Raw genomic sequence first — 25,018 nt, forward strand, 5'->3', positions numbered from 1 at the left:
CAGCTACAGCCAGTGGCTACGGAAGCCATTCGTGGCAGCTCTTGTACCAAAGTTTGTTTTCTTGAGAATTAATTATTTCGTTATCTCGACATAACAAAGATCGTTTTCTTGTGATAACGAATTAATTAATTACGGTTTCATTGTAAATTATGCAGATTGGTCTTGTGCTTTACTTGGATAGAATGAATTAGTATTTCTCCGTCAACTCATAATTAAATCAATCAATCAATCAATCAACCAATCATTCTTTTCTTAGCATTGAGCAGTTTTGAAAATACCTTTTCACTTTTTTAGCCATGGGCTCTTACCTTTGAAAACAAGGGGTGGAAAGTAACAAAGTGCATTCGTGCAGTGCATACAAAGTATTGTACTTGTACTAATTTTTTTTGTTTGTTTCATTGGTACTTTATACTTTATTGTACAAAATAAAGTAAAAATAAAATATAAAATAAATATTATTATTATATTACTTGCAATCTGCAATGACACACTGGTCCTTCAAAGCAGCAACAAGCAACTTTCATTTTGTTGATTCTGGCGACCCCTGTGGACAAAGCGCCAGTGTTTCCGCCCCACATTTCACTGATTTGAAGGGGAATTGACCGAATCTGACCCAGTGGCAGGCAATAAGAATAATTATGATATTATATTATTCAATACTATGAATGCATGACTTATTCTTCCTACGATGTATTTTTACACTGTGGTATTGCTATTACTTAACTTTACTCAAGTTAAGGATTTGAATACTTCTTCAAGTAATACTTCTTCCAAAGCTCCTGCTTGCCCTGAAAATTGTGTTCAGTTCTGGATTATATTGAATTTTTGGTCCAGATTTGGACAATGTGGGATTCATGTGGAACAATGAATTTGTGGCACCTCTGTATCGGACTCTCTCTTCGACATGGACCAAAAAATGCAGCCAAACGCAGGTTGAACCATCATACTTCAGCCCCAACAATAAGATGCTGTGTCACCCCCCCCCTCCCTCCAGGAGACTCCATTACCCACAAGGCCTTTCGCCCAGCTGCTCCCATCCATCCATCCATCCATCCCCTATACCCTCTGGTTCCCATGTATGGAGTGTTACATCATTGGCACAGACACCCACCTTTCTGAGTGATGACGCAGCCCAGGGAGAGTGTGTGAGGAGGAGGAGGAGGGGTGAGGAAGGGAGGGAAGAGAGGAGAGGGTGTCCCGTCTGCACGGAGAAACAGACAGACAGCAGAGAACAGCTGCAGCATTAGGTTCGCGTAGGATTTCACTGCATTGCGATTTAAAATATCAATCATTTCGTCCCCAAAAAACCCAAGTAGAGCAGCTCGACAAAGCAACTTAAATATCATTTAAAACATGGTTGATCGCGAGCAGCTGGTGCAGAAAGCCAGGCTGGCTGAACAGGCTGAGAGATATGATGATATGGCAGCTGCTATGAAATCGGTAAGTCCATTAAAAAAAAAAGAAGAAGATAATAATTATGACTTAATGTGTATGGATGATGTTTTTTTTTTTTTCACCTGTGCGCTCTTTGCGTTAAGGCTCGTCCCGCAGTCTCTAGACTGTGTTGGCTGTAAAATCCGGTTGCTTACACCGGCTTGATATTACCGCACTGCAATTAGACATCTTAGATTAATTATGTTTAATATCTTTATTGTCTCGTCGCCAATTCATCGACAGCTCAGTGCTTTTTTTTTCCTGAGTCGAGTCCAAATCGTCTGCTCCTTGGGCGGTGCCTTTCTGTCGGCCGTTGCCGTTCAATGAAGGGATATTACAATGAAATGCACACAGGCCTGATCTTTATCTCTCGGTTAATCAGAGCCTCATATCTTATAACGGCTCTGCTCTATTTTTTTTTTTTTTTACTTTTTTTTCTTCTTCCTTTTTACCAACCTCCCCTCCTTCCTTTATAAAAGCTGCTGCTGCTGGGAGCCATGTGAGGTTGCTCGGAAAAAGCCCATCAACTGCTGCCCCCTCCCTCCTCCTCCTCTTCCTCTTCTTCTTCTTCCTCTCTTTGTCACATTAATTAAAAATACTATACATCATTTAAAATATGCTAATCTTTCAGACTGGTATACAAGGCTTAGATGCTGGGGGGGGGGGCATGACTGCTTTATAAAAATGCTCCAAAAGGAGCCCTCAAACTGCTCTTTCCTCCAAACAAACGTAGGAGGCAGTAGACTCTCTCTAGAATATTCTTTGTCATATTGCAGTGAGTCAATATGATCAGATTTGATTTGTGGGCTTTGTTTTCTCCACTTTTGTTCACTTCATTCCTCATACGTGCATCCGTGTATGGTGGGTTCCTCCTGATATCTAGCAGCAATTTGAAGTCATTTTGGGTTAATGACTCTGATTAAGTGCTGTAATATTTGATGCAAAGAGGATGACATGGGTGGCCAGCCTCACAGGAGCTTTCTCAGCTCTTATTGGCCGGTGCTGAGGACAGAGCCTTTGTCTGCTTTTTTTTCCTTCCTCTTCTCTGCCCCCTTAAGAAATTCTGGGAATTGGATTCACTAGTGGGTTAAAAAAAAACTGCTGTGTCACACCAGCTCATACTGGAACCGATAGCATCCTGGGAGTCATAGCCGGGCCTATATGAGCTCACATGTAGATTAAAATTGTCATACGTACTTAAAAAAAAAAAAAAAAAAACTAGGAACATTTTGCCTTATGTTCCTCAGGGGGAGATGGAGAGAGCCCCCTGTGGACGGTTTGTCATCGAGGGTTTCTGGTTGCAGGAGGTGGGATGATGTGTGTGCAGGCAGGGAGGGATTCCTTTCCCTTTAAACAATCTGCCTTGTCAGTGCGGTCCAAACTGGGCCCTTTTGCAGGGGTGTGTACTCTCACTCTATAATCGAAGGGAATCCCTTGCCATTGCAGCCAGAAATGACAAACGAAGAGTGATAACCTTCGTGTTCTTCGTGGAAAAAAAGTATCGTTTATGGATATGCAACCAACGATTATATTTATTATTGATTAACTGACTGTTCGAGAGACATTGAGACATTTTAAGAGGGTCACATGGAAAATATAGCCTAGAGATTTTAGTTTTTATATATACCAATTAGAGTAAAGAGAAAAGGTAGATTACTACCATCAAAGACAGACAATATTAACATTTGTGGAGCTGAAACTGGTGGAGGTTTGCCTGAAAAAATACTTAAAATGATTCATCACTTATCAAATTAGTTGCAGATTAGTTTTCTTTCAATCAACTAATTGATTATGTGCATGTTGGCTTATGGTAGTTGCCATGGATTATAGTTAATGTCAGCCCTTGAAATCACGATATTTGTGTCAGTCTGATGCATTATCAGCTATTTTTTTAACAGCATAACTGTAATCCAATTGACACAGTAGTAAGCTTCCCAAACATCAGCGCATTATATTTAGAGGGATGACCTATTTGTTTCCTTGAGTCATTTGACGAGGAGAAATCGAACATTCGACTGTAAATTTCACATGTTTGATCGTTTGCATGTGTAGGTTTGTGTTACAGTTTTGGACAAGCAGAACGAAGGCGCCTCCTTCTCTATAGGTTGAGCTCGGCTCTCCATCCACTCAGTGTGTGTGACGTCGGCGATCCTGCGCCATCTTTGTGCTCCTCTGCCTGAGCAGAGAATGTCAAAACTGACAAATGAGAAATCTGAGCACATCAAAGAGGAGCTTTTTTAGATAAAAAGCAGTTGAAACCCAAGCTATATTTTTCTTTTTTTAAATATATTTCAGTCCCTGAGCAGTTATTAATAAATTTATCCTTGATTATTGATCTGACAGAGGCCATGTTTGAAATCAAGGCTGCTTTTCCAATCAAATAACCCTGAGTAATGAAGCCTTTTTATAGTAACATAAGCTCTTTGAAAACCACCCAACTATCAAACTGATCTGTCAAAATCTAAATTTAACAGTCTAGCTCAGAGTGATGTCACGGCGTGGTGTTTTAGACAGGTAAAAAGGTCAGTTTGAGCCAGAGAGAAGGTCACTGGGACATGTGAACCGCCTGTGCAGTGATGGTTTTCACTTACAGTGCAGCTGCCCTGGAGTGCTCGTGGGAACATTTTAGCCATCCCCAGCCCTCCTTTCCTTTCCTTTCCCAACCCCCCACCGCCACCGACTATCTTGAATATTTTTCTCACTAACTAGCATTCGCTGTCCACGTGGCAGCTGGAGCTACTAGTGCACTAAATGAATGGATTGGCATGGAAACTGGGAAGTGCACATGACAAGTGTAATATTGCTCATCTTCTGTTGAGCTGTTAGTCCAGAGTCTTTCACATAAAAGAACGTGCTTTTTAATAATTAGCGCAGGAGCTAACAATTATTTTCATCATATTTTTTCATCATTATTCTGTTGATCATTTTCTTGGTTATTTGATTAATCATTTGGTTTGTAAAACTTACAAAAATACCCATTGCAAATGTCCTTATTTGTTTTTTAAGTATATTTTCTATACCTTCATTAAAGACATTAGTAGAGAGATGACAGGAAACGAGAGATGCAACAAAGGTCCCTGGCCAGGCTCGATTCAGGGTCGTTGCAGTTTGCTGTCGACGTGTTAACCCTGAAGCCACAGTGGGGCCCCCATTGTGGCATCTTAAAATGGCCTCTTTCTTTTCGCAAAATTCAAAACTAAAAGATATTTAATATTGAGATATAAAACAATGAAAAGGAGAAAATCTGCACTTTTTTAGAAATTGGAACCATAAAATGATTGGTATTTTTGCCAAAAAGAGTTGCCAGATCTAGTAATATTGCCAGATTTTCTTGGATGATTATTTTTTGTAAAATGTTAATGCAGTCCGCTGCCGTTAATCAAGGTTTGTGCTCCTGTCATTAAATGGTCCATTTCCTTCTTCCAGGTAACAGAGCTGAACGAGGCCCTGTCCAACGAGGAGAGGAACCTCTTGTCCGTGGCATACAAGAACGTGGTCGGTGCCCGTCGCTCCTCCTGGAGGGTGATCTCCAGCATTGAGCAGAAGACCTCGGCCGACGGCAATGAGAAGAAGATTGAGATGGTCAGGGCCTACCGGGAGAAGATTGAGAAGGAGCTGGAGGCCGTGTGCCAGGATGTGCTCAACCTTCTGGACAACTTCCTGATCAAGAACTGCAGCGAGACGCAGCACGAGAGCAAGGTGTTCTACCTGAAGATGAAGGGCGACTACTACCGGTACCTGGCCGAGGTGGCCACGGGGGAGAAGAGGGCCACGGTGGTGGAGTCTTCAGAGAAGGCCTACAACGAGGCCCACGAGATCAGCAAGGAGCACATGCAGCCCACCCACCCCATCCGCCTGGGCTTAGCTCTCAACTACTCTGTGTTTTACTACGAGATCCAGAATGCCCCGGAGCAGGCCTGTCATCTGGCCAAGACCGCCTTCGACGACGCCATCGCCGAGCTCGACACCCTCAACGAGGACTCCTACAAAGACTCCACTCTCATCATGCAGCTGCTCCGAGACAACTTGACACTGTGGACAAGTGACCAGCAGGATGACGAGGGAGGGGAGGGCAACAATTAAAGAGAAACCACATTTCGAAAAAAAATATATGAAGGGCCGGTAGACTTTGGCAGCCGCTTTTGCCGATGATACTACCGCAGCAGCAGTTCTTTATTTTTCCATGTGTTAAAAGAAAAGAATCAAAAGAGAGGTGAGAGTGGAGGTTAAATCTTAGTTTAAATATATATAGAAATATATATACAGTTGAAAGGGGCCTCCGTCTTCTTGATTTTCTCTTTGACATTTGCCAAAACCACTGATATGTCAGTCAATCAGCCTGAAGTGGTTGTTGTTGGATTGAAATGGCAGCCTCACACTGGCATAGGAACTGATCTTGTTCTGTCAAGATAAGCTGCTTAGTTAGGTTTTTGCGTGATAGAGATGCATTTGAGTCACTTGAGAGAGAAAATGCTTGAATGGGAATGCCTCACAAAACTAGTTTGCATTGGTTCCAGTAGTAGTCTATATATATGAGAAAGGGCCCTGAAAGCCATTGATGTTAAACTCACGCTTAGAACGAGAAAAAAGAGAAAAGTTTTAAACCGATTAATCCCCCCCCCCCCCGAAGTAAAAATTTTAAAGGATAAATTACACAGGAGTGAGAATGAGGACTGGATAGTAAAATTAATTCCCCTTCTTCTGTCTGAAGTGTATTTGGCATCTCGCAGATTATTCTGTTATGTCACTGGAACCATAGATTCTTTTGGAGGTGAAGGTTACTAAAGGCAGAGACTTAACAATATAAAACAAAAAAATGACAAAAAAAATAAATAAAAGCAGCTTCAGAGTTTGTGGTTTACTTCTGTGTTTGTTTTATTAAATGCACTTGCCTACTATACTGTTTCTTCAGTGTAAGATGATGACAACAATAATATCGATTATTCAATATTGTGCATGCTGGTGATGTATTTATATACAGTAGCTTGACTTTATTAACTTATACTGTGGGTGTTAAGTATTCATATGATTGAGAAAAACAGGCTTTGTCTGATGTTGATTTCTAATTTCTAATTTATTTCGTTTTGTTATGGTTTTTTGATTTGCTATACCAAAATGGTGATCGTAAAAATTGACCTGTAATGGGCGTTGCTATAGTGACATGCAATATGTGTATTTCATTTGTTAATGAAAGAAAAAAAAAGGAAGATAAAAACTCACCAGTGATCACTTAATCTTACCAGCTGGTGTTTGTCACATTGAAGTATGATTATGATATATTTTGTTCTTTGAACAGTATTTAAGTACTTTTTCTGTCATGCTATCCAGTTTTACTAATGGTGAAGTTTTCAGGCTCAATGTTTCTGTTATGAATTCACAAACATGGACCATATTTTTTTCTGACAGTATAAATTTTTTTTGGTTTGTTTGTTTTTATACATTTTAGCTGTTCCTGAGTGACAAAATATCTTGAATGTGAGTCATTATGTAGCAGTTGCACAAGAACCGAAATAATAGCTATGATAATAAAAAAGAATATGACTAAATTATACATGCACCATTTCCGTGGTGGTCTAGTGTATTGTTGTATCGTCACCCATAAGACAATTTTGTTTTTAAGGAAAACCATTTCATAGAAAAAAAAAATGTTTTGACACTTCTGTTTTGTGCCCAGAGTACAGTATGTGCTTTCTTTTTGTGCCTGTATCATTATTTGATATGCCTCATTTGCAAGTTAACCTTTACAGAAAAAAAGGATTTATCTGCCAGTATTTGAAGTTCCTGCAAGCATGTGTGCAAGATGTAATATTTTCCCTTCAATGGTTCCTCACTTTTACGTGTGTTGGACAGTACTGCTCTCTGTACAGCACATAGATATGAATATTCAACACCAATGCACAAATAGAGTCACAGGGAAAGCATGTAGGCAATTCACTAGAATTGGTTATTGATTAGCAAATGTGAGAACTCTTCAGAACAAACGTTAGACACTAGGAAGCTGCTTAAGAGCACAGAAAGCTGCTGAACGGATTTGTCTTCATAATGCTGCTAGTTCTATAGATTATTACATTAATATATTCATACAGATGGCAGTTTTGGGGGACTTTTATTTTTTATCTCAGATGTGATGGCTTAAGAGAGAAACCAGAAGCCTTAAGGTCAGTCACACAACCTCGTTCATGTATGCCAATTATGTCACCGTCATGAGTCAGCCTCCGTGAGCTCACACTGTATGTCACAGCTGCTTTGATTTATTTTTAACGTAGTATAAAGTTGATGGTCTCAAAGGCTCGCCAGACAAATAGCATGAAATCCTAATCTGCACAACTGCTCACACTGCTTATGAATATTTGAATGGAGTCAAATCACTTTCATGTTTAAGTTTTGTTTGTTAAAACAAGTGGAAACTGAATTTATTTTTCTCACTTTTTTTTCTGTTTCAATATGTTTTGAAGAACCATGTCAGGAGACTTTCACTCATTGCCAAGAATACATGCATTGTGTTCCCTTTTAATTCATTTGTCAGGGCTACCTCCTGTGGTTTGTGTTTTTATTTTTAAGTTTTCATTAATTTGGATGTTGATCCTTGTTTTATGTGACATGAAAACATACAAATACAAGAAATGAGGAGAAAATAAATTATATTTTAATCACAAATCAGATTTGAGAAGAGCTGACCTACTGGAAATTAGCAAGGGGAAAGGTGGGCGATAGATGAAAATGAGATACAAATTGTATGCTCTGAGGAATTTTTGGTTGCCATCTGTTGCCCATTAAAGTTATTTGTTTATCGGTATTATTCTTTATTTTCATTTCTCTCTGTAATGTAGCCATTTACAGTCATACCAGAAACACCACAACTCATTCCTTTTCATTAGTGAACAGATTTTAAACATTTCTGTTGAGTTTTAAAGCCGACACATTGATATAGGAAGTCCATTTGACCATAGGTAACCCTTTGTGGGTCACATAAAAGGTGTGTGTGGTATGTTTGTGTGCATGCATCCATATTTGGATGGTGTGTATTGTATATGCCTGCACGACTGCTTGTGTTGAGGGTCTGTGGGTGAACGTATGAGATGGAGGCTGTATTAGCTGCAGTGCAGAGACAGTGCCAGCTAACACAACAACTACAGTATGTCTTAAATGAGGCTCTTTTTAAGGCCGCTTTGCTAATCATTAACTAAATTAGGGCGTAGATCAAAGAATATTGCTTCAAAAGACAACAGATTTTATGATCACAGCAGAGGAGCGCTGCAATAAAACAAGATCCTGCATCTCATGATGAACAATGGAAGGAGAATCTGCTTCTCTTTGTACGTGCAAGTCATATTTTTACACTCCAAAGCTCAAGTTTATCTGAGTAATTATGCATATCTGTGTGTTTCAAACTGGGAGTTGAGCCCTCACACTGATTGATAAGCTGAAGTGGCAAACTGCTGGATCGCCCACTCTCAGACTGCAGCCTCTTGCTGCAGCTTGCTGCACTGAACCTTTCATGAGATGAAATTCTGTGCTTTGAGCGGTCCTCCTCAGCAGCCAATAGCTGACAGGCTCCCTCTCCGCAGCCACCAATCCCGTTCCTGTTGCTAGGGCTATAATAAGTATCCCACTATTAGCTCGGCTCCTTGCTGCACTGCTCAGACACCTATTGCATCCTGTAAAAAATGAAAGCTCAAAGCACACAGGAGGCATTAGGATTCAGCACCAACCTATCTTCCAGCCTGTGTTTTTAATGCACTGCTACACTTTGGGCGACATCGGTGTCATCGTTATTGGTAAATGTTGGTGACATTACACATCCCAAAACACACTGGGGCCCACTGATGGACATGTAATTGAATCTCCAGCAGCTACAAATTCAATTTAGCACTTTTCATGACAAATTCTGTCAAATCAAGATAAAACTAAATACATATCCCTCATAAAATAATGTATAAATAATGCTGTTTACATTAAACACATATTTATTCAAACCAGTTAATTTAATCAATGTAATCTAGATCCCTGGAGAAGATTATGTTTTAAAGGTCACAGGATACACACAAAACAGGAAATTGTGCTGCCGTGCTGCTCTTCCTCGTCTATAATAACTGCTCTGTCTGATCACTTTCATCACATGAAGCCTTATTTCCCTGAGGGGAGGCCAGATGACAAGGCACAAGTGATCATTGAGCCATAATTATGTCACACAAAGGCGAACGGCCTCTAAATCACTGGATCGAAATCCTTGTTAGCGTTAGTGGATGTTTACTAAGATGGCACTTTCAACAGCGTCCTATTGAAAATGTCCCGATGACAATAATCTATAACTTTGATGATGGATTAAACATAAACCGTGGAAGCCATGAAGAAGATGATACAGGTAGGTTATTTTTGTCCTCTCTGAATTTCATGAGCTATTTCAAGTTTGTAGAAAGGTAGCCGTGTGTGCACATTCCTTCCTGTTTTTCAGTCAAGTACAAGATCACAGGTTCAGTGAAAGGAAAATGGAGAGTATGAACGCAGTGGATTGAAAGAAACAGTTCTGACGTTTTTGTAAAAATACACTTATTTGCTTTCTTGCTGAGACTTAGATGAGAAGATCAATACCACTCTAATGTTTGTCTAGTAAACAAGAAGCCGCCAACAGCAGGCAGTTAGCTTAGCTTAGCATAAGATTGGAAACGGGAATTTTTTAGCCCGGTTATTATTGCTTCCGGCAGCTATTACTGGAGACCATATGTAAATTGTTCAGCACGTGATCCCCCATGTAATACGTCATTTTTGCATTTTGGTTTTTGTACTGATTAAGCAAACCTTTGGACAGAGTCAGGCTACTTATTTAATATTATACATGAGAGTGGTATCAATCATCTAATATCACTTTTTAACTCGTTAACATCAACGTAATATGATTTAGGCATGCTAATGGTGTGGTGATAGGGATGATAATGGTTAGTCCTCCACTTTGGTCTTGACTGGTCTACATTTTTGAGTTGGCAATTATTAAATGCATTGTGTTTCGTGGTAATTAGCAAACGTTAGCACGCTATCATGCTAAACTAGGAGAGGGAAAATATTCAACATTATACCTGCTAAACATGTGTTACAAGCATGTTAGCATTTAGCTCGAAGCACCCCTGTAGACTACAGCCTCACATATCTGCTAGCATGGCTATAAACTATTCTTGTTTCAGATAAAGGCATTAACAACCTGTTTGTCTTGTTGTTTATTTAGACTTTTTAACTTGCATTACCTGTTTTCTCAGGTCTTTGGTTTGCCGTTCTTTATTCAGCAGACATGAGGTCAGTGATTTTTGTCAAAAGGTCATCACAAGGTCTGAGCTTTGTTGCAGTCTATTGATTTCCTTTGTTAACTCCACACTGAACGCAGCACTTTATGCTGTCTACAAATTCCTGCACTAAAAGGCATTTAACCTCCTGTGGCTCAGGCGTCTAACAGTCGTTGTTGAGCTATTCATCATCAACCAAACCGCATGGCTGTCATGACTAGCTCAGTTGCTCTGGGGCAAAAGTGACAGCTCTGTGGACTGGACGCTGGGTGACAGCGTCTGGAGAACAAACAGCCCGAAGTTCGGCTCACAAGTAATTAAAACTTGAGACGTTCACACAAAGAATATTTTGTCTGATTTCAAAGCGGGTGGATAAAGATCGATGGCTTTGTGGCTTTGGAGGCCTGGAGGTGAAACATTACAGCTCTAACACCAATCAGGTGTTAGAAATAAAGTCTCGGATTAAGTCAATCATTATTTTTCAGCACTGATACCAAACACAAGGAGATTTTATTTCTGAGCACAGATCCTTATAAAACAGACAGACCGACACGTCGGACTTTGGAAAAGTTTATGATCTGATTCAACGTGATCTGCACCTCAAAGATGCAAAGAAGATAATAGTTGCATAGCTCCAGAAATATCAACCCATTAGAGGGAGGGAAGGAGAGAGAAAAGAGAGATGGAGAGAAAGGACCGATGTAGAAGCAGAGAACAGAGACAGATCTATAAATAGGCCTCCCTGCAGCCTGTGAGTAGACAGTGAGTAGACCAGAGACATCAATGTGACAGCCCCTCCACTATAGACTATCTGCCTCTGTATGGATGGTGAGAGTTCATATCTTCGGTTAAGAGAGTCTGATTCATCAGTTTTACCCCTAGCTGAACAAACACACATTACATGAAATTACACGGATAACACAAATAATCAACTCCGATATTTCCTTAAAGTCCATTCCACCATGTTTTGTATTTATTTATTTTCTCTCTCGCAGCTTTAAGTTATGATAGGACAAAGAGGGCTGTGGACTCTTTCAGGCACAAAGACAGCTGTTATGCATGACTGCTGCAAAATGAATTATTCAAGCTAACATTTAGACTTTGTATTATTTATCAAAAAGTGCCACAACGTTCGGCTGAAGGTTTTAAGAGACTATTTTAGGGAGCACTTGTCCCAAAACATTGCAGGATACATTGCATCTGATACAGGCAGTGGGTAAGTGTCATCACATGATTTTTTTTTTTTTGGAGAGCTTCATCCCCCAAATGAATGCTCTCCATCTGGCTGCAACATACAGAAACACTGCTGTCATCTCTAGCAATTTGCTATTGTCATTTGTGATGATCAAACTGATTCCTAATAATACCGGAGGTGATTATTCATAACTACAGAGGCTTGTGTGATGAACAGAAGTTTGTAAAAGGTGAGTCTAAAATTAAGTCCCCCCCCCCCCTTCCCGCTGTCTCACAGTTACGTCACTGTGCATGTTCTTTCAAGGCCTCCCATTGCAGGAGAGTCACAGTCACACCATGTTCCCAGACAAAATAACATAATCATCAGAATAACACAACATAACACAAGTGAGCCCACACTGTGATTTGAGCTTAAAACATTTAACCAGTTTCCTCTAAAATACATTTTTAGAGGATTTTTTTCCTCCCATGATACTTTTTAAAAATAAAGATCTTCTGCATCACAACCACCTGCTCATCAAGAAGCGGACTTTCCACTGCAAGACGTGTGACAAAAAACAAAAATATTAAAGTGTGCAGAGTAAAGTAGAGGATATAGATAGACATTTAAGTAAAAAACTGTCACCATTTATGTTCATGTAAGGTAGAGTAATGATAAAGAACGCTGAACAGACATAACACAATTCAGACAGGTCTTGCATTATATTGCTGTATGTGTATTGCACCATCTTACCAGGGCAAATTCCTTGTATGTGAAATCCTACTTGGCAAATTCTGATTCTGATTTCCTTTGATTGCACTAATGCCCTATACCTTGCATTACCTATAAAAACACAAAATTATTTTCTTTTTTCTCCGTGTTCAGCTGGCAGAAATCTAGTTTCATCTTCAGTCCCACTGTTACAAAAAATAAGTCTGCTGCAGTCACTGATGTACTAATGGAGAACAGCTGCAGGACAGATAGAAGAAGGAAATGCATTAAGTGCAATGGTTGCAAACGTATTAAGATTTTTAAAACGAGAAAAAGAACATGGGATTTTGTTATTATTGTGAAATTTACAACAGCTCTGTCTCTCACTTGGACAATATAAAGTATAACATGCTTGCTTTTTAATAATTTCATTTTATGTCATTTTTCCTTTTGAACATGCTGACAACAAATGTGCATTGTACCTGTTCCTGTGTCGTTCTACACTGTAAAACCTGATAAGTTCATTTAACATAGTGGAACAGTCAAAGCCTCATGTGCTGAATTTATCCTCATCTGGATGAGAAAGTTGACATATTTCTCTCAGGTTTTTGTTCAAAGTCATGCTTGTCATGGATGTTTTTACACAGGAAAAAAAATGTGAGAATGAAATAAATCACTTGTCTCACAGGATGTGGTGTGAATCTGCACATTATATGTAATATCTATTTTCAAAGTCCTCCACTGACAGGCTCACAATGTGATAATGAACTGTTAAGACTTTTGATATCGTGGATTTGTGTGTTGATGCTGGATTTGATAAATGACTCCTGCACATCATTATGAAGCTCTTTTAAATATTTTCAGCATTTCTTGCTTTGTATTTCCAATGTATTCACTCCTGAAAGAGTCCTGTCTGTGCTGCAGTTCCTCAGTGTAAGGTGTCTTGTCTGTCTGCCTGTCTGTCTGTGTATTCTTTTACCTTTACAGTGTCTAGCCAGTCATGCTTTGTTTTACAATTAGCTCCTCAGGTGCTGACTGGTTGACAAATTATACCTTCCAGTGTTTGTGGGTCTGTTTGATGTCTGAGCTGGTGACTCATTATGTATGTGGGCACAGGGGATTCCCAGCAGTGCAGGGTGGAAGAAAAAAAAAAACCCTTCCTCCACTTTGCAGCCTTGAGGGGATGTACAGTTCCGTTGACAGGGGGCCAGTGGGGTCAGTCGTGGTGAATAACAGGCGAGTGAGAGAGAAGGAGGGGGTGACGGGGAGCCGGCTGAGGCTGAAGGGGTGAAACGTGGCGTGGTGACAGGAATACAGGGTGAACAGTGAGAGCCAAGGGTCAGTGTTTAGCTAAATATCTGAGGCTGAACTGCTGCTGGCTCTGGGTGTGGAAACTAAAGGGAGTCAGGGTGTGGAACCAGACGTTGAAGCAAAGTTTCCTCTGGCTATCCACGAAACAATGACAACCCACAGTTACAGCCCAAAAATAAAGATTTTGTATTTTAAAATAAAGAAAATAGAATAGAAAAGAAACGGTGCATTACTACTCAGGCAGTGAGCTCAGGAAAAAGAGCAGTCATACAGTGAAGTTACTACTCTGTATGAGCGCAGTATTGTGCTGTTGCATGGCAACAGTTTCCACAGAAATCTTTGCTCAGAAACACTCCTCTTTGGTCTTCACATAACTGCAACAGCAGAAAAATGGGCTGACTGCAGGAATACAAATGGTCTCATGAACCATTTCAGCTTGCAGGGGCTTAAGAGTTTCTTTTATTTCATATTTTAACATATTTTCGGAGCAGCTGACACACAAAATCTAACATGAGAGTTTATGTAGTTTATTCGATTAACCATTTTTAGACTGTAGGGCACTCGAGGATGTTAATCTGTGGTAGAATATGTGCTACTACAGCTTCAAGTCTCCAACTGTTCAGGATTGAGATAATTTAATGTCAGTCCTGAATGATAAACGCCACCAAGCTTTCCTCTTTACAATAATATGACTTTATTCCTCCCAGTTTCATGGAGAATCAAATTAAGAGCAAATGATACATAGGTGCACTAACCAGCTGTATTTGTTACATAATGCTAAGTGTTCCACTGATACTGTTGATATGATGCATTCACATGTATTCGCTTCTCGCTTAGAGTGAGAGGAGAAGATCTAGACCTCACCTCTAAAGCTCACCAATTAGCACGTTATAAACAGACAAAGCCAGGCTAGCTGTTATCCCCCTTGCTTCCAGTCTTTATGCTAAGCTACGCTCACTGGCTTCTGTCTTCTGCTTCATATTTATCACACAGACAGTAAAGGAAGTAAATAAGCATTTTCTCCAAAATGTAACTATTCCTTTAAAGTCCTGATCACACATGAATGGAATGGACATTGTTTCCCAGTTAAATGTTTAAGCCTAAAAAAAACAGGTTTATTTTATATAATACATCCAAAGGCTCTTGGCTCTACTCTGTGCTTGTTGCCGTTGTCTCTTTTTCATTTTGTGCTGTTCTGTCTTAGACCATCAGAGATATTGTTCCACCTACTACACACCTCCAGAGAAACCTTCGGGCCCTGTTTGGACCTGTAGGTTTACCTTAATAAAGCTCCAGACTCCAAACCACAGCTCAACATGATAAACCTGAAATTTGTGCTGATCCGTATGCTGGTGACTGGCAGTGGCAGTCTGACTCAGAGATGTTACATTTTGCAGCATCATGCCTCCTACCTATCCTCAGAACTGAAACATCTATTTTTGCAGCACAATTAAAGGAGAGAAGAAAGCAGTGCTGGGATACAGTTGTTGTAGTTATTATTATTAGATATTTAGATTTTATTATAATCTTTCATTGCATTTCTTTAACTTGTTATTGGCTTGGCTGTTTTGAATGATTTTAGTCTGTGAAATATCCCAATAATATAACATATTGGATATTATCCTTGGGAAAGAACAACATGAATAGGTGCATCTTTAATTTTTTCTCCTCATATTTTCCTGGAGACATGAGAAATATTAAAATAATCCCCACAAATAAATCCTGGTAGCGAACCCTGCACATACTGTAAATAGCACAGTGGGGGAACTCAGGCTGTCTGAGGTTGTGATGCATTTATTGTGAAACAGCTCCACTCATAGATAAAAAAATTGTATTATGTGACTCAAATTCAAAATATAAACTCTGTAATAAAAACACACAGCAAACTATTAACTATTTAAACTATTTACAGGCATGTAGAGGCCAATTAATTTGGCCTTTGTGCCTATATAACACTGCATCACTTCTTCTCTACTGGAAGGGAACTCATCCATAGAGAGGGCAGAGGAGTCATTCTGGTGTGTTCTGCGTTTACTGAACCAAGAACGTGACCACATGCTGCTAATAAGTTTATGTCATCACAGATAAAATTTATTTTGTGTCTAATTTTGGATGCTGTTTTTGAACATCTTTTAATTGTTACATCCCTGGAGCAGTAAGTATCTTGCTCAATGGCACTTCAACAGGGCAGATTATTGCTGTTACAGGGCTCCACTTCAGGGCCAATTGGTGTACTTGATTTCTTTACTTGAAACACAATGCTGCCCTCTGCTGGTCTGGAGAATAAAGTGCATTTGATACTGAAACAATACAGTTTGTTTCAGTGTGAGTTAACAGATGTGAGATCCTCTGTGTCACTACAGGGCATCTTTGAAGGTTTGATGAGAATACATGGCGATGTGTATGTATGCCTGAATTAGGATTTCAATACAAAGACATTTTTAAATGTTATTGTGGTAAATTTTAAAAGAAAAAAGAGTATAACTTTATAGGGGGAACTAACAGAGAGACAAACAGGCGAGTGAGAGAGAAGGAGGGGGTGACGTGGAGCCGGCTGAGGCTGAAGGGGTGAAACGTGGCGTGGTGACAAACCCAAGACAGAACGAACACAATGCACCTGTTGTCACAAGGTCGCCATCTATTGTTTAACATTGAACACAACAGAACTGCTATGGTGCTGCAAGTAATAGAAGTTGCATTTACACAAAAACATCACTGGCTTGTTTCTTCAGTCATTCAAAGTCATTGTTTGAAATTAGAATGTTTATTATCTTCAACAGCTGTAGGAAAATGTAAAAATATCTTCTTTATAGAGCATATTTACATTTTTAACAACAATCCAAAGTAAATGAATAATATTCACCACTCATGCCATCTGTAATTTAAATATTAACAAAACAGTAAACAAGCCGAGGGTCAGAATAATTATTTAATTCATATTTTAAATAATAATTGAATAATTATTTAACTCATGTTTTAAATAATAATTAAATAATAATAATATTTAATTATTAAGTGTTTAATGACCTATTCATCTTTTATCAATATTTAATATATCACAGAATTATCACAGTCTTATGCACTATTGTGAGAAAAGCATGCAAGCACAGCAAGCAGGAAGCAAAAGCAAACTTAAGAGAGAATTAAAGACATGAAGAAGTGCACGTTTCAGTTCATTCTGTACACTCTGTAAATGTATCGTCTTCATACAAGTCCTCCAACTCTCCATCTCTGCTCCCCTCGCTCCTGTGGGTGACAAACGATTGATCATGTTGCTGAAGGTACTAAGTGAGATTGCAGATGAGGAGGAGGAGACGGAGGGGGGGACTGAAAATGTCAAAGAGTACATGCCCTCCACAGTACAGCTCATCACTCCTTATCCACAACAACCTCAAGAGGGACAGGAAAGTCAACACAAAGCACTCGACAACAAGCGTGTGTGCGCATTTATTTTGGGTACAGCTCGTTGTTGAGAGCTTTGTGTTGTCTCTCTTAAATCCTCTTAGGGTTGAAGAAACCACTGATGAGCTGTGATGTCTATGGAGTACATGAGCTCAACCTAAATGCTTTTATAGAATTTACCTCAAGGAAGGATGAAGGTGAGGCGAAGACCCCAATAAGCCCCAAGTACCACTGCAAGAAGGAGATGTATTTATATTCTTATTACTTTGCAAGACAGTTAATTGTAAACAGATTTTATTGTAGCAGGACTGCAGCAGTTTAAAGACATAGTCAGACATCTTGGAAAAATAAGCTTATTTGCTTTCTAGTTGAGAGTTTAACGAGAACATTGATACCGCTGTGTGTCTGCCAGGAGCCAGTTATCTTAGCTCAGCATTAAGACTGTAACCACAGGGGAAGCAGCTAGCCTCACTCCACTTAAAGGTAACAAAGTCACCCTACAGTAGTAGCACCTCTAAAACTCACTAATTAATCTAATCTGATTGATGTAAATAACAATAGGTCATGTGGACTAAAGGCCACAATTTTTTTATACTTTGTTTTTTGTACAAAATTAATGAAATATAATGTTTTAGTTAATTAGTGTAGCTTTAAAAGGTGCTGTTTTGTTACCTTTGGACAGAGCCTTTTTTCAGTCTTTATGCTAAGCTAAGCTAATTGGCTGTAGCTTATTTAACAGTCAAATGTAAAAGTTTTATCAATGTTCTCATCTTAATCCCAGCAAGAAAGTGAATAAAGCGTATTTCCCAAAGTGTCAGTTCCTTTAAGCTTAACAGGAAATCAGTATATTTTTCTATAGATGATTGGTTTACACTGGAGAACATATAGAGACCCAAATTAAATACAATCGATATCAAATACATAAAAAAGACATTATGAAATAAGTAATTATGTGAATAAATAGACAAATTATGTAATAAACCAATGTATTTATATATAGAATACATGTTGTATGTGTACATTTAGCTCAACATTTTAACAGACTTGCAGGTCTGTTTTTTTTTTCCAACAACTCTTTGAACACAGTTGATCCTGTTGTGTGATTAGCTGTTGAGTGGACAGCCAATCACATTAATGGCTCTGCTCTGCTAGGAAATTGGAAATTGGAAATTGGATAATTAATTACAACTGCTAGGAGGGTTAAAAATAACACCTCCAATAAACTCTGTAGTTGTATAAAGAAGCTGGATTAAATAACATTTCACAATAATGAGCTGAGTTTTAAATATGTATGATTAGATTATGTTGCAATTTTATAAACTACGCATTTTGGCTGTGTTTATTCACATGATTATTCATTTCATAATTACTTTATTCAATATTGAACACTTTGGGTCTCCATACAGGCTAACCTTCAGAATCTGTAAAACAAGATCTGACCAGAGATCAGATCTGAACATAAAGTTTAACCTTGAATAAATCGCCCTTATTACTGTGGGCAGAAAGGCGAAATATTTGATCACTGGAACACAGTGCCACAATACATCATCCCTCCAAGAAGATCAAATTTAAACATTTTGATCTTCTTCTTTAAGCCAGCAGTAGAGCCAAACTATGCCTTTTCAAATTGTAAAATATTTACCTTTCATTATAGCATCCTATTTAAGCCATTATATCCAAATACTGTTGTGTAGGATTTCACCATTTACATATATCACATGATCTGCACAGATTTCACTGTGTGGGAGTTTGCAGCGCTGTACGACTGGTGGTGCTGCCTGGGCATGTGTGGAGGAGGTTGTAGCTGCATCTCCACATCTCTTCACATGGAGGTGTAATTAGCTGTGCCAGTGGCCCCCCACAGACAGGACTGACTTGTTAATGGAAAACAAAAGCAGTGCAGCCATTACTGCTGCCACAGGGGCATCCATTTAGTTTATCAGGAAGGGACAAATGCTTTTATCTGCCTGAGTGTGCTGCTAATTTAAGGACCAAAACAAAACAAATACAGTATGAGAGCTAGTCAGTATTCAAAGATTAAGGGTCTAGATATGATGGTAGATTTAATATATGAGAGATTCACTGCACATATAAAGTATGTAAGTAACTGATCTATTTTTATCCAAGCATCTGCTCGCTGCTTTGTTTTGTTAGAGGCCTAATCGCAGAGCTGGCAGTTTGGCAAAGCGGAGCAGGCGGGATTTGCAGAGTAGGCTACTTACGTAAGAAGACCTCCAGGGGCAGACATGGACCTCTCCGCCCGTCTGCCCTGACACTCAAAGGGATTACCGAAAGACCGCTTCCTCAGCATGGACTTCACTAGAATCTGCAGTGGATATCAGAGACAGTCTCAATGGAAATACAGAACATTTTCATATTGCCTGTGAAGTCTCCGCATCAAATATATTCTTTTAAATATCCAATTTGTGTTTTTTAAATATGAAATCCCATTAAAAATTCCATATATTTAACTTTCTGGCAACTGTTGAGTGCTTACTCTTCATAGTTTTAAATGCTATAATATATTGACACCTATCCTGTCATATAATTGTTTTAATTTCAAAACTTTAAAGGCAACATGAGAGTGTTTTAGATGTAAATGGTTGAGATTTTATATAAGCGAAGACCATTTTTAGGAGCCTACAATCAGCTGAAAGAGGTAAATGTAGATACTGCAACTGAGATATCTGATTTTAAATTCTCAAGCCAGCAGCCAATTGTGGGTCTTCAAAGCGTTAAATAGTGACCAGAGAGAAAGCGACATGCAACTCACCACAGTGGAAAGGCTGGGGATGAGTTTGACGCTGTTCTGCACCTCCTCCTCGGTGACCTCCACCGCTGTACAGTGCTCCTCCTCCAGAGGAAGAGGATTGGAGCCGTTCTCTGTCACCCACGGATGGAGCTGTAACAACACACACACCATTATTATGGAAAGGTAACACAAACTGGTAGAAAATGTACAGTCTTTTATATAATATTAATCAGCTGTAGTAATTTGTGTTTTCCAGTCACCTTAATTTGAGGGACGGTGATTCTTGTTTCAGGGTTTTTATCCAGCATCCTTTCAATGAGCTCTTTTAATTCATTACTTATCAGCGGCCTGTGAAGAAAGTTACAGTTTTACAGATAAATATGACTTTGACAGTGGATTCTGGCACATGACCAAGAGGGAAAAAAGTGGAATAGATCTTTTCACAGCAATTTGTACTTGTCAAACACAGACATAATGAATCATTGTTGGCAGCATTGAATAGCAAGAATTTCTGGAAGCTACCTTTAAGTGTTCATGCTACATAAACTGTCAGTCTCAGTCAGTCATGTGGAATTCATTGCCAGTGCATTTTGTTCAAAGATTTTGTTTAAACATGCATGTAAACCTGGGTGAAAGTAGAAATCTCCTGTTAGCAGAGAATGTGAAAGGTATTTTAATAATTTCTAGTAATTAAATGTGTGAACGTGCAGAATGGTTAAATATGTTATTTAAGGTCATTCAGACAATGATTTATGTTAATTGAAAAGTACTATTTATTTGTATTAATAAACAAAAATATCCAGTTTGCTGTGACTTCTTGAGGAATTGTGATTTTATAACTGTCTATAGTGTGCGACTGTATGTGTGGTGCCCCCCCCGGGAAAATAACCAATACCTACACAAACAAACATCATTAATTTCACCTGTGTTTTACCAGCTGTGCTTTGTATGAACAAAAAAGAAACAAGACTGCGCTGGGAGACTCCTGGTTTATGATAATATGTATGTTAAATCAGGACATTTATCAGAAATACAACATCAGTGAATAGAGAATATGAAATGCTGCTTTACAATCACCAATATCACTCAAACACATTTTCTGCTTCTTTAATCACTTTTTTCTCTCCAATTAAGAAAAATATTTTTAAAAGTCTGAATACTGTAATATTCACATCTACTGTAACACCTTTACAACATGTGATAACAAAGTCATCTGCTGCCAGATGCTGCCATCCTCCCAAACATGTTTCCTATAAAAAACCTGCCAGGAAAAACAGTCATTGTTGTTATTAGGCATTCTGCTATGTAAATGTTTGCTTACGTCTCTGGAAACTCCACAGGTTTGTTCTTGATCTTGTTGTGCAGAGAGACGATGTATTCGTCATAAAAAGGACACTGCGACAGGACAGACACAATTAAATAGTTAAAATGTTTTCTGGCTTTTAATTCTAAATGAATTTAGAATTTTTGTATTTTGAACTTTCTTACCTTCCCATAGACAAAACAGTATAGTGTGACTCCCATCGCCCACACGTCTAACGCCTGGTAAACAAACACAGTGATTATCTGGGCTGTGTCTTTACTGAGAAGCTCTCAGTACTGAGAAGCTCTCAGTAAAGACACAGGTTGGACATAATTTCTTGATAATTTCTCACAATTTAACTCAGTCTGACACGAAGAGTCACATCCAGAACATATGTGCTTCAGTGATTATCTCTTTCCCGGTTGACCCTACAGAGCAGATTCTGTCTCACCTTTCCACTGAAGCACTGCTCATGTTCGGTCATCATCTCAGGGGCCATGAAGGCCGGTGTCCCCGCAGTGCTTGACAGGAGGGCGTCCGTCCCCTCAAACTCGTTGCTCACACCAAAGTCTGCGATCTTGACGTGACCGTCGTCTCCCAGCAGCAGGTTGGAGGGTTTAATGTCCCTGTGGATGATCTTGTGGTAGTGCACTGGTGGAGAGTGCAAAGAAGTCAGCACGTTGATTCTCTGCTTATCATTTTAGACGTGCTTCAAGGCACTGTGGTGGCTTTTGGGGGTAATTTTAGCCATATATTTTATAATTCAAAGGATAAGCATTATTTTCTTTAAAAAAAAAAAGGAAAATACCAGCAATAATAAAATATATTGCTTTGTCTTGAACAGTACAGTATGTCTTGAATGGTAGCTAAATAAAGCAGTCACTGCCCCATCCACTGTGCAAGTAATATTATCTGCCTTTATCCCAGTTTGACCACTGATTGACATAGAATTGACTATGAAGACTTTATTATCTTCAAACCTAAAAATAAAACATACTTTGTGGTTTAATATGAGTCTATCGTGGGGGTCCTTGACATGAAAAAGTTTGGGAACTCCTGCTTTAAGGCACCAAAGTTGGAAGTTATCAGATTCTACACAAAAAAGCCACTTTTATTGCGTAAAATGAGCCGGTTATTAATACATTTGTAGTTTGACTCTCTATTAAATATTTAAATTTAACTCCTAACTTACAGTACTCTATCCCCAGGACGATGTCTCTGAAATAAAAGCGAGCCTGGTCCTCTGTGAAAGGGTCATCTGTAGGAACCTCCATCACTGGACTGCCAGACAAGAGAGGTGGAGAAAGGCAGGAAATATGTTTATTTTACATTATAAGCCAATTTAAATTCCCTAATTATTACAGTTTAGGACCATGACAGAATACATAAATGTACAAAAACATACCCTTTTGTCATCAATTCGAAAGCTTGAGGACAAATAATCACAATTTAATGACTTACTGACACAGCTACATTAAATGACTACAAACAGCTGAATGAATGCCTACCCATATGAAGTCCATCTTCATCAGGATCATCAAGCACCTGCAACACACATTAATTCTCATATCCCACACGCAAATATATGAGGTCCAGTTATTAATTTGTACTATAAAAATAATCATTGTAGTATATTTCTGGGTTTTGGTCTGGTGTGTATCATTTAGGGATCCAAAAAAGCTGAGAACCTTTGGAGTAAACCAAATACCTCCTATCATATTCTATTTATCATAGAAACATGTCAAACTACAGTCTATCCAAAGTGCTTTCATGGGGCCCTCAAACTTTGTAACATGCTAGATACGCATGCATGCTGCATTACATGTGTTTTAAACCTGCAGTAAGACTACAGCACTCTGACTGACCTCCACTAGTTTAACGACATTATGATGGTCCAGCTTCTTCAGGATGGCGATCTCCTTGTACACTTTCTCCAGAGGCAACGAGGCTTTAGGGAATGGATCCTGCTGCGAGTTTGATCCTTGAGGAGGCAGGCGGCCTGAAATTACACACAAAAGACAAAAACATGTCAACACCAACACCACAAAAAGGACAGAAGCTCATTAGACATTTAAATGTTTTTTTCACTCACGCAAAAATCCACACAGCCTCATCAGCCTCTTCTTTGAAACGACTTTCATCGCCTAAGGACATGAGTCAAAGCAAATGATGTTCAGGTAAAATCTAAACAATCTAAATATCTAAATGAACAATTTATAAGCTTAAACTTACATAGTACTGTTCAGAATCTTCATTATAAGCTAATTTCACCACTCCGTATGAACCCTAGGGTGTAAAAAATAACAACAACAGCATTATTAATGATTCACTTCTGTTTCAGCTTGCTTATGTATAGTACTGATTGATCACCTTTCCAATTTCTTGGTTCAACTTATACTGGTTGAGCTGGACACAATCCTGCAGAGAATAAAAAGATAATTTAATCAGTAAAATATCTCATTAATAACATGTTGAATTGAATCAAAAATCCAACTCTTGAGTATAATTTTAAGTGTCCTCACATCAGCATCTGTGATGGACACACGTTTGGTCTCGATGGTGCGCTGTCGGGCTATGCGGCTCCCCTTCTCCTGCAGTGACATCTTCCTGTCTGAGGTTCGACCTCTGTGAGAGCTGTTGGTCCTCGGGGGACCTGACCTGTAGCCATTAGGAGGCGTCATGCGGTTGGCGGTCACGTTCATGGCTGCCACCAGGTCAGCCAGCTCGCCAGGGTTCTCCGAGTCCAGCTCTGGCCTGCAGATAGAGTCGGTGCTCATGGTGGTTATAGTTCTGGTTCGCTCACAAATGAACTCCCCGGCTTGGTGAAAGTACCAGAGGATACATCACTGCACTGGAAGAAAGAAATGCATCCACAAGTTTTTAAAACACTCCTGGTTTACATTTGTATTACAGAAATTAATCAACTAAACATTCACATTTTGTTAAGTTTCAGCTTCCTGCAAGTTGATCTTCAAAACAAGCTAGCATGAATTGAAAGAAAAAATTCACATAAAACTACAAGTGATACCAAAATTGTAACATTCTCTTAAATCCAAATATTACCTCCTTTTATTCATAGATTAGTGCCAATACTAACCTCAGAAATCAACTAATACCTGTGTTTTTACGCTTGAATTATTGTGCAATTAATGTGCTTAATGTTTGTTAGATGTTATTTTATTTACCAGCCATATACATTATTAGATTTCTTATGTCAGAAGTGCTTTTCCCTTGTATTGCTTTACCTTGAATGAATAGACTGCCAATGCCTACCTTTCTTTATAATATGCAATACAGAAGTAGTCACTAGTTGTATCCCAATCATCAATATTTGTGTAAATTGTTGTGTTTCTCTCAACATTTGATTCTCTGAGTGCAGCTTGAAACCTGTGAATTTCTGCTTTCTTGTCTTCCTTTAACAGATGGCACAAGCCTTGGGTAAGAATTAGGTGTAACTTAGAAATAAGAAACACAGGAAATGAGAAAACACACCCTCTGACAACAGACTATAGCAGCAGATAAGAGTTAGCTCCTGATGAGCACGACTCACTGTTGCCTAAAATACAATACGGAGAACTGAAAAGCTTCTTATGTAACAAGGTACAAAGCTTTTACAGGCAAGTAATTTCACAATACTTACTACTGCGTACTACTTA

At 38.9% G+C, this 25,018-nt stretch overlaps 2 protein-coding genes across 2 annotated transcripts; one reads left to right on the plus strand and one right to left on the minus strand.

Moving 5' to 3' along the window:
• The first annotated feature begins 1,176 nt into the window (after positions 1 to 1,176).
• ywhag2 (3-monooxygenase/tryptophan 5-monooxygenase activation protein, gamma polypeptide 2) lies at positions 1,177 to 8,230 on the plus strand. The gene is made up of 2 exons (XM_035679713.1): positions 1,177 to 1,440; positions 4,861 to 8,230. The coding sequence occupies exons 1-2, from the start codon at positions 1,354 to 1,356 to the stop codon at positions 5,515 to 5,517; spliced, it is 744 nt and encodes a 247-aa protein (XP_035535606.1). The 5' UTR covers positions 1,177 to 1,353; the 3' UTR covers positions 5,518 to 8,230.
• Positions 8,231 to 17,483: 9,253 nt separating this feature from the next.
• Positions 17,484 to 24,139, minus strand: camkk1b (calcium/calmodulin-dependent protein kinase kinase 1, alpha b). Its single transcript, XM_035680332.1, has 15 exons — positions 23,885 to 24,139; positions 23,733 to 23,780; positions 23,595 to 23,648; positions 23,455 to 23,506; positions 23,228 to 23,361; positions 22,871 to 22,907; positions 22,768 to 22,789; positions 22,555 to 22,643; positions 21,814 to 22,013; positions 21,548 to 21,601; positions 21,381 to 21,454; positions 20,320 to 20,407; positions 20,081 to 20,209; positions 19,530 to 19,633; positions 17,484 to 17,538 (listed from the first exon to the last, which is right to left on the minus strand). Exons 1-15 carry the CDS (start codon positions 24,137 to 24,139, stop codon positions 17,484 to 17,486), a joined length of 1,395 nt encoding a protein of 464 aa, XP_035536225.1.
• Positions 24,140 to 25,018: the final 879 nt, after the last annotated feature.

Source organism: Morone saxatilis, unplaced genomic scaffold (assembly GCF_004916995.1).
Source record: "Morone saxatilis isolate NCDOM2014 unplaced genomic scaffold, NCSU_SB_2.0 Contig8, whole genome shotgun sequence".
Classification (NCBI taxonomy): Eukaryota; Metazoa; Chordata; class Actinopteri; family Moronidae; genus Morone; species Morone saxatilis.

Coding starts and splice junctions, on each gene's coding strand:
- ywhag2 (XM_035679713.1), top strand. CDS start 1,354: ATGGTTGATCGCGAGCAGCTGGTGCAGAAAGCCAGGCTGGCTGAACAG. Junction 1,441..4,860: donor TGGCAGCTGCTATGAAATCG/GTAAGTCCATTA, acceptor TCCTTCTTCCAG/GTAACAGAGCTGAACGAGGC.
- camkk1b (XM_035680332.1), bottom strand. CDS start 24,139: ATGAGCACCGACTCTATCTGCAGGCCAGAGCTGGACTCGGAGAACCCT. Junction 23,507..23,594: donor AAGATTCTGAACAGTACTAT/GTAAGTTTAAGC, acceptor TCATGTCCTTAG/GCGATGAAAGTCGTTTCAAA. Junction 22,014..22,554: donor CGTCCTGGGGATAGAGTACT/GTAAGTTAGGAG, acceptor ACTCTCCACCAG/TGCACTACCACAAGATCATC.